The 9808-nt window shown below is 34.5% G+C and overlaps 1 protein-coding gene across 1 annotated transcript; it reads left to right on the top strand.

Moving 5' to 3' along the window:
• The first annotated feature begins 5163 nt into the window (after nucleotides 1-5163).
• On the top strand, nucleotides 5164-9493 carry LOC145111482 (protein LONGIFOLIA 1-like). The gene is made up of 5 exons (XM_079047752.1): nucleotides 5164-6188; nucleotides 6437-6507; nucleotides 6614-8230; nucleotides 8325-8457; nucleotides 8539-9493. The coding sequence occupies exons 1-5, from the start codon at nucleotides 6035-6037 to the stop codon at nucleotides 9360-9362; spliced, it is 2799 nt and encodes a 932-aa protein (XP_078903878.1). The 5' UTR covers nucleotides 5164-6034; the 3' UTR covers nucleotides 9363-9493.
• Nucleotides 9494-9808: the final 315 nt, after the last annotated feature.

Here is a 9808-nt window from a genome sequence, read left to right as displayed (position 1 = left end):
GATTTTGGAGGAGGTTCCCAAGGCTTCTTGGAAGCTTTAGGAAGCCTTAGGGCGCAAGAAAAGGGATAAGAGTTATGCAAGGAAACCTGCTTTATCATAGACTCCTTACTCATTTATATAAACCCCTCATGGTATTCATAAATCGGCACTCCTTTTCTAAGAGACTTAGAGCCAAAATGCCTTCCCCTCTCCTCTCTCCTCTAGATTCTTCTATTGCTAGGGTTTGGGTACAAACCATTAGAGGCACGAGATTTTTGGTGCTTGCTTTCTGAAGCTTGATCAAGAAGGAATTGTTGATTATTTACTACAATAATAAAAAGGTATGTAAATCCTAAAACCCTTTATGAATTTCTAAAAATAGTAGAGTACTCCTAGAGTTCTTGATGTTTAATTGTTTGTTTAGAGTTCTTGATGTTTAATTGTTTGTTGCAAATCAATAGAGAAAACTTAGATCCAATAGGTTGCATGTGAACTTATGGTTAAGTTTTTTCCGCCACATATTTTGTTTGTAACCTATAAAAACTATCACAAAACTCATCGATTGATTGTTTTTTTAGAGTTGATGGCATTACACCTTGACATTATATAACATCACATTTTCAAAAGTTCGTATTAAAATGAACTTGAAAATTTTCTATCCTTTGAGGCTCATATCAATGCGTTCTTAAAAGTCAATATGTTATTAGACAAAGATTGGATGACCTTCTTCTCCGTATAGTTCAATATTAATTTTGATAAAGTATACCCAACTAAAAACGATAGAAACTATGGGATTTTCATTATAAATGGTTATAGTATCTGAGTAGCAGTAAGAAATAGATAATATCGACACATTTTGCATCGACTATCATAAAACTGCTGACATGGATTATGTAGACACTTCATGATGAATAAATATTTGCATCTTATCTTTATAAAAACAAAATTTTAGTTAAATATTGGAATAGACAGTACATATTTTTAAAATAACTAACTAATTAGCTAACTTTATTTCCATAATTATAGAAATTGTAACGGAGGTCCCAAGAACCTTTTCAAGGCTCCATCTTTATGGTTCATTTCTTATAGATCTAGAAAGTTCTCATATATTGGTCCATTGGTTGAGTTTGAATGAATGGTTGTAATAAAGTTAGAAACTTTATTACTCACTGAGGTCCCTAGAGTGTTATATCTTCTTGATCTAGAACTTGAGAGTGTTTTGAAGCCATGCATGAGATTTAGGCCATTTTTCTCACCGTTTTGACCTAGTCTTGGATGGACATGCACTATACATGCATGTACATAAAGTTGGTATTTTTATGACTCTTTGGGATGCTTAAAAGCTTTCTGGAAAGTATGGGTGTTGAACTTAATGGATTAATAGCTTAATCCATTAAGCTGTTGTGGCCAGCTCCCATGGTGTGACATGATGCTCGCCACAGCGTAGTGGCGGGTTTCTCCGTGATTGTTTTGTTGTGAGGGTGCCACAACGTGGTGGCCTACCGTTGACCGTTGACTTTTGACAAGGTTGACTTTTGGTCAATTTAAGGGTTTTAGGTTGTAGACTGCGGATTTACCTCTAATTGATGATTAGGTGGTTCGTAATTCCAGCCTTTACTTCTTTGTGAGTTGTGGTGTGTGTGTGCTTTCGACTGTGAGGTGAGTCCTCACTATACTATATACTGCAGTATGTGTCCTAATATGCTAAGATGTGGTTAGACTGTTGTTTGTTGTTAGGCATGTAGACTTGTAGATTGTTACCTGTAATGTCGAATTGTCTGTTTATTTATATTATGCATATTCAACATATTTGTTAGGGGATGAGGCATCTAACTTTGTGCGGATGGCCAATATATTAGGGATTTTAGGTTACAAAACAATTATACATGCAAAAATTCTCTTAACACTTAAGGGTACATGCAACATAAAATGGATATATGTCTTTTTCACATCTAATAACAACATAGTTATGAAAAACACAAAATAAGCCCTATAAATCGAAATTCATGGTTGAGAATACATACCTTTTATAGATTCCAAACAAGCTAATCAACTCTTGTTGTCTCCTTGGAAAACCTAGTTCCAATAGTATGCGGGCCTTTAATGTTTCACACCCACAACACATAAGATTGAGATGAGAGAGGGGAGAGAGAAGAGATTTTCGGATTTGCTCCTTTGGAATAGGTTATCCGAAAATCCAAATGTTAGGGTACTATTTATAGCTGCTTGGAAACCTTAGAAACCTTAAATTTGAACATATAATAATAATATTTCAAATTCAGTAATTATCTAGTTTCCTAATTATCAAATGTAGGCTTCCAGAACCCTTAATAGGGTCCTCCAAAACCGTCCACTTTGTGGAAGGTTCAGGATCCTCTCCATTGTTCAACTGTTGAACAATTAAAACTCAACCCTTATACCTTTAATTAATTCTTAGCCCGAAATTAATTCTGATTAATTCTTAATTAATTATTACTATTTCTAATTAATATATTAATCATGTAATAGATTAATAAATTACATATCTCTCTCCTCTAATCAATCTAAGCCATTTCTTGGTCGGGTTGAAGACAAGACCAATATTGAGTGTTGTGAGTCTAGGCATTCACATCGACCGGGTTGATGACAAGAACAGCTAGAGTGTTGTGAGTCTAGACATCTGTTGGGTTAGCGCGTACCCGATATCATGTATACTTATGTGTATATTGTTGTATGTGGTATTTTAGGGTACTCACTAAACTTTGACTTGCAGTTGTAGATTAAAATGTTTTCAGGTACTTTAGATGATAATGGAAAGGTGAAGAATTGATTGTACACACTCATCAATAACTTTGTCATTCCATAGTTTTTATGATACTCTGATTTTGGATGACTATAATTTCGAACATATGTGATTTCTTGACTTGGGTTTTATGAAAATGACGTTTTTATTTTAATTAAAAATGAAATTTTTTTTATGCAAAATGAGATATTACAATTAGAAAAGTTGTTAAATGCAATATTATTTTGTCCTTTTTTTGCGTTTTTTAGAAATGGTTCAGTAGTTCTCACACACACACACACACACATATATATATATATATATATATATATATATATATATATATATATATATATATATATATAATTTGATAAGTTTGATGTATAATATGTTCAGATTTTTTTGTATTATGTGACATTATTCTATAACTTAATTTTTGGATGATTTGGTGTTGACGTTTTTTTTTGTACAACACAAACGCCAAAACAATACATTCACATCCTTCATTTAGAGCATCGGGCATGGGAAACACCCATACCCATCCACAACGCAGCCATATCATTATCTTCTCTCCACAACGAGATTAGAAGATGGTGTTCCATGTTATACCGCCATTAATGTGAAGAAAAGCAGAGGAAGAAAAAAGAAAGCAGAGGAAGAAAGAAGAAGAAGACGTCGTTGCTCTAGGTTGTTGTTACCACGAGAAACAACAAAACGAGCAAACAGGGCAATGTGCCTCACGTTAAGACGACGTTATGAGCCCTCCACGTAGGCAATAACGGCGTGGAGGGTACCCATACCGTATACTCTTAGGTTTTCCTCTTTATCATAAGTGTTGAAGATGAATTGTAGAAAGTTCCTAAGTTCACAACCTCATAAAATAACAAATTCAAAAATGAATTGCGGGTTGAAATTTACTAACTTCACAACCTCATAAAATAACAAATTGAAACGAATTGCAAACATCATATTTATCTCCCTTTAGATAAACAAGTAAATTTAAAGCTAAAGTACTAACAATAACAACTATACATAAAAGCAATAATTTAAGAAAATTATAACAACCTAATTTTGATATAAAATACATCTATTTAAAATATCAATAATAATTTGAATTCAAAAATGACTAACATAACAGATGAAATCATAATTGTGAGGTGCGAATTTAATTTAATGAGATTATAAAAGAAGATTTAAATCCAATCTTTATTTTTTATTTTATTTTAAACTTTCACTAAAAGCAAATAACAAGAATATTAAAAGTAATTTGTTCGATTCAAAAATCATACACATAGTCTTTCAAAACAAAATAAAAACTTACAATAAAATGCTTAAACTCATAATCAATGTAAATAATTTGTTTGATGATGTAATCCTAAAAATAATGTAAAATTCACTTAGAAATATTTGGAAAAATAGTCTAATATGAAAATTTTGAGACAATACAATGAACATAACATAGAAATAAACATTTGACTTTTTTTAAGAAATGAAAAAATGAAAAAATATAGAAAAGAACGAAAACACTTTAATACTTTTTCTCATGGTTGTTAAGATCTCGATCTTGGTCTTAATATCTTACGATTTTAAGATCCTATAAGCCAATAACGATCCCGATCTCAATAGGATCTATCTGAAGCAAGATTTATAGTGAGATCTGAAGATCCCAACTACAATCTTAAGATCTTAACACGATCCGATCCCACCTCTCGAGGTTTATTATATAGTCGAGCCTCAACAATTCATCTATTCAACTTGAAATCGAGAATCACAAGTTTCAAGAAGTCTCATATAATTTCATCGATTCATTTCAAATTAGGCCGGTCACACTCATGATATTCCTTTTATGATGATAATTATCTTGTTTCTTTTTACAATTAAGATGTTTTCTTCCTAATTTTTAGGGTTTGAAACAACAAAAGTTATGATTCATGTTTGAAAAGTTAAAGTTAACTCCATATAGACGTCTTAATCAACATCAAACTATAATATATATTGCGCACCCAATATCTTTCACGTAAATTTGAATATGAGTTAATCTTGTTTGGATCTTAAGATTCAGATTCGATCTTACCATCATGATCTTGATAGCCTTTGTTTTTTTAACAAGAAAATACACTCTTTAACACATAAAAAAAAGATATAAAAAATTTCTTATCATTATCATTATTAACTTGAATGACTTAAAAAAACAATTTTTTATTTATCACCGTGACATACTAAACTGATGGCGATGATTTTTTTTTTTTTTTCCAAAATAAGGTTGAATTTAATAAAAATAAAAGAAATAAAATAACAGTAAAAATAAATATGATGGGTTATATGTAATTAGTTTATTCCAAATAAAATTACTCAGAAAAATTTCTTTATAATATTGAGAATTTGTGAGGCATCGCTTTGTTTACCCCAATGGAATGATAGCAAAGTCTTTTGACTTCTTGCAGGTTGAAGGTCTCGGCGAATGGTTTCTCTCTCTCTTCTCTCTCTCTCTCTCTGACACTTCACATGTTCATGCAGACAAACCGAGACCCACATCAAAACAATCATCCCTACTGCCCACATGGAAGTGTGAACAAAGACATTTGCTAATACGTTGGATTGTTGTTGTATTAACCCTTGTTTATTTATTACTCCGTACATCCTCCATGAAACCTCCTTTCAATACTATAACTAACCCACCACACTTTTACCATCTACATTCACATATCTCTGTCGAATCCTTAAGAAATCAACAACACTTATCTGGAAACTTTGTTCTTTTGTGCTGTAAAACTATTTGATTTTTCAACATTTATAAACAAGATTACGGAGCAGGAGTATCTTAAGAAACCCCCAAAAGACGAAGCTCTTTGGGTACTGTGCTTTTGTTCGCATTAGCAAAACTTTGTTGTTCTTTGGTGGGTAATGGTGGAAAGTTATTGGATCTGAAGTCTGTTTAGCTGGGTTGTAAGGTTCTTTAGGCCACATTTTATGGAACCTTATCTTGATTTCTGATTTATGAGATATGTTTCGAGATTGCGGGAATAAAGGGTAATGAATCAGTTGTAAATCTATGAGATAGAGAGCGAGAAATTTTGAAATTAGGGTTTGGATTTCTTTTGTTGCCTTCCAACTGTTTGTGGTTTTGTCTGAGAGAAACCCAGAAAAAAGTTGACTTTTGGCTTTCAGTGATTGATGATCTTCTCATCATCCTAATTGATCGTTGCTTGAAGTTTCTTGGTATGCTGCAAAGCTTATAAACATTGAGATTATTTGTTAGATCATCTTGCTGAGAAGCTCAAGTAAAGCATAAAAATGGCTGCAAAGCTTTTGCATTCACTAGCAGATGACAACCCAGATCTGCAAAAGCAAATAGGATGTATGACCGGTGTCTTTCACATCTTTGATCGCCACCATATTGTTCCCGGAAGACGCTTTCCCGGCCACAGCCCTAAGAGATTCCCTCCTGGTAATCCTCCTCTTATATAAATTCTTCTTATTACGTTTATAATCGAACAACATGCTGGTGATAGTCATGTTAAAGATTAAAAGCTAAGAAATTTTATCGATCTCAAAGAAGATAAACAAATGAATCGATTTCTTCAAAATCTATAGCATCAATCGTGAAACTTGTGTATCTTCGTTATCGTTTTCATGTTGAGATCTCCAAAGTGTTTATCTATCATGTCATGTCTCTAAACATCATACTTTATGCAGGTTCCCCGCAGTTCGACAATGGAACCACTGAAAGCGAGTCAAGTAACTCATACCAGAGACCATACATTTCGGTATATTATCGTCTTTTCTTTATTTTTCCATTAAAATTTGTTAATAATTTCTACATCTTTGTATAAACTAAAGTCCAATAATGAATAATCACACTTGTTACTTCAGGAAAAACATTCAAACAAGACTGTACAAGACAAACACAGGGCATCAACCGAATCATCACGAGACTCTTTCTCATCAATGTCTCGATCATCTTCTTTCTCTTCTATAGACTGCAACATCAATCGTACTACAACAACACATCAAGAACCAGATCAGATCGTGTTCCCAGAAACCCCTTCAAGAGACACCCCAAGGCCCCAATCGTGTGGGTCCCGTCAGAGTGTTGACCTTCGGGACGTGGTCAAAGACTCCATGTACAGATCACAAACACCTGAACATAACTATCGAGAATTTCAAGAACCAAATTGGTATTACAATGAACCTAGAGAACTTTCAAGATCAAAATCTTATCAATTTAGAGATGGGTCTAGTTATCCAGTACCCAAAGATTGTCCCCGGTTTTCTTATGATGGAAGGGAAACAAATCGTTTATTGTTTCAATCAAAAACCATGAATTCAAATTCAAAGCAAGTGGAAGATCTTCCAAGACTTTCTTTAGATAGTAGAGAGAGTTCAACACGTAGTCTCAATACAGTTTCAAGAAACCCAACACCTAGTGTTGTAGCCAAGTTGATGGGCTTGGATACTTTGCCTGATTCCGGTTCCGGTTCTGGTTCCGGTTCCACCAAAGAATTGGGCTTGGGCCCGATTAGAACAACCCCAGTTGAGTCTTTAAAAGGAAGTGATCATTTCGGGCCTATAAAAATGCAAAATTTTTCAAGAAACACATTGAAAGAACCAACATCACCATTATGGAAGAATGCTGACATGAAACCGAGTTCAAGATTCCCGATGGAACCGGCTCCATGGAAGCAACGAGATGGTGGGGCCCGGAGTCCTCAGAGGCCCGGTTCTCGTGTGATGAAATCACCAACCAAGATTCAGAGCCCTTACTCTTCTGTTTATGGTGAAGTTGATAAAAGATTGAAAGATCTTCAGTTTACACAATCGGGAAAGGATCTGAGAGCTCTTAAGCAGATTCTAGAAGCAATGCAGTCAATGGAATCACGGAAAGAAGGAAATCAGTCGATGGAATCCCGGAAAGAAGGAACACAAGTTATGGTGAAACGACATTCTGTTTCCAATTCCACTCAGAATGAAAGATTTTCAGATCGTGGAAGATCTCATTCTCATCAAAACCCTTATGATTCCCCCATTGTGATCATGAAACCAGGAAAGCTTGTTGAAAGATCTGGTATGCATGTTGCAGAATTCCCCATTAGTATTCCTAAAACTACAAGAAGAGAGAATGGTGGTGGAAGACATACAATTACAAATACAAAGACTCCAACAAAACAACAAAATTTGGTGAAAGAAAACGCGACAAATTCCGGGAAGATTTCCGGGTCTATCAGCCCGAGGTTACAACAGAAAAGGGCTGAGTTAGAGCGGCGATCTCGGCCGCCAACACCTCCGGTGGCGGATTCCGGTAAGTTAAAGAAACAGTTGACCAGACAGCTGTCGGATACTACTTCACCTGGTGGAAGAAGGAGGCCGAAATATTCAAACATTCAACAAAGTGATGATCAGTACCATGGTCAAATGTCTCAAGAAGTGGTCAACACTCCTGAATTTTCTCAACAAATTGATAACATGCAGAGTCCTAGCTCAATACAAGAGGTGGGTTCTTGTTATCTACTATTATTATTATTATTATTACATTTATTAAACTTGAAAATATCTGATTTTTACGTTTTTCTTTTGTTATTTCTAGAAATCGAGTTTGATCCAGAGGGAGGATGAATCACATGATCCAGAATATCCAAGTCCGGTTTCTGTTCTTGATGATGCTGTTTATATGGATGATTCTCCTTCTCCTGTCAAACATATGCTCAAGACTTTGAAAGGTAATTCCCTTAAGCCATTTTTTTTGTTGTCTTAATCCAGCTATGATTTCATGAACTAACTCTAGCTTCAAATTCTCACAGATGATGCTACTACTCAAGCACCTAATGAGAAGTTCATGAAGAATAAATGGGAACAACAACCGGACAATAATACCCTTCCAGACATAATATGTTCTTCAGGTATTAGTATCACATCCCAAATAAACCGAAAAAAGCTACAAAACATCGAACACTTGGTTCAAAAACTCACAAGGCTGAATTCAAGTCATGATGAAGCACACACAGATTACATTGCATCTTTATGTGAAAACACAAAGCCTGATGACAGATACATCTCAGAGATCTTGTTAGCTTCTGGGCTCCTTCTAAGAGACCTCAAAACTTTCCAGTTTCACTCTTCTGGACACCCGATTAACCCCGAGTTATTTCTAGTATTGGAACAAACCAAATTTAGCAATCTACCAAAAGACAATTGTACCCCGGAAAAGCTTCTCAAAAAGGAAAAACTCCATAGGAAGCTTATCTTTGATACTGTGAATGAAGTTCTTACAGGGAAATTCGGGTTGTTAGTTCCTTGTGCTTCTTTTAAGATTGTGAAGAAGACATTGAATGCTCAGAAGCTTTTGAGGGATTTGTGTTTGGAGATAGAAGAGTTGCAGGTGAGAAAGAAGAGAGAAGATGTGAGTTTGGAGGAGGAAGATGATGGTTTTAAGAGTATTATGTGGGAGGAGGTGTTGAATAAGGCAGAAAGTTGGACAGATTATGATGGTGAATTGCCTGTTATTGCTTTGGAAGTTGAAAGATTGATTTTTAAGGATTTGGTGAATGAAGTTGTTTTGGGGGAGGCTGCTGATGGTAGAAGAATAAAGCCTGGAAGACGTTGCAGACAGTTGTTTTCAAAGTAGTGGGTTTTTATTTTTATTTTTATTTTTATTTAAAAATATTGTATACCCTGTTGTTGAAATTTCGGTTTCTTTTTGGGTTTTGTTTTAAGATACTTTCTTGATTATATATATATTCTACTTGTTGGTTTTTATTTTTTTGTATGTAAAAGTGTAAGAATATATGCTCTGCGTAAGTGAAAAGGGGTATGAGTGTATGACACCCTTGTATCAATTTGAAGGCAAATAACATTTATCTACATGATTTCGTAGGTTGACGATGTTTTTTATACTGTTTCACAACAAATAAGTGATTGGTTAATTCATGTCCGGGTTATACTGATGTTTGGTTCATATTTTCTAGGGATGACAATTCTCGACACAACCCGCGACACGACAATTCTTGTTTGATGAAGGGCTTAGGGTAGGATTAGGTATTCGAAAGTCTATAGGGTCCAACGTTATGTATG

The sequence above is a fragment of the Lactuca virosa genome, chromosome 5, assembly GCF_052849685.1.
Source record: "Lactuca virosa cultivar CGN04683 chromosome 5, Lactuca_virosa_CGN04683_v6, whole genome shotgun sequence".
Classification (NCBI taxonomy): Eukaryota; Viridiplantae; Streptophyta; class Magnoliopsida; order Asterales; family Asteraceae; genus Lactuca; species Lactuca virosa.
This window is presented reverse-complemented; position numbering and strand designations above follow the sequence as displayed.

Excerpts from the sequence above, each read along its gene's own strand:
- LOC145111482 (XM_079047752.1), top strand. The coding sequence starts at position 6,035 with ATGGCTGCAAAGCTTTTGCATTCACTAGCAGATGACAACCCAGATCTG. Across the intron at positions 6,189-6,436 it reads CCCTAAGAGATTCCCTCCTG|GTTCCCCGCAGTTCGACAAT; the intron begins GTAATCCTCCTC and ends TACTTTATGCAG. Across the intron at positions 8,231-8,324 it reads GTCCTAGCTCAATACAAGAG|AAATCGAGTTTGATCCAGAG; the intron begins GTGGGTTCTTGT and ends TGTTATTTCTAG.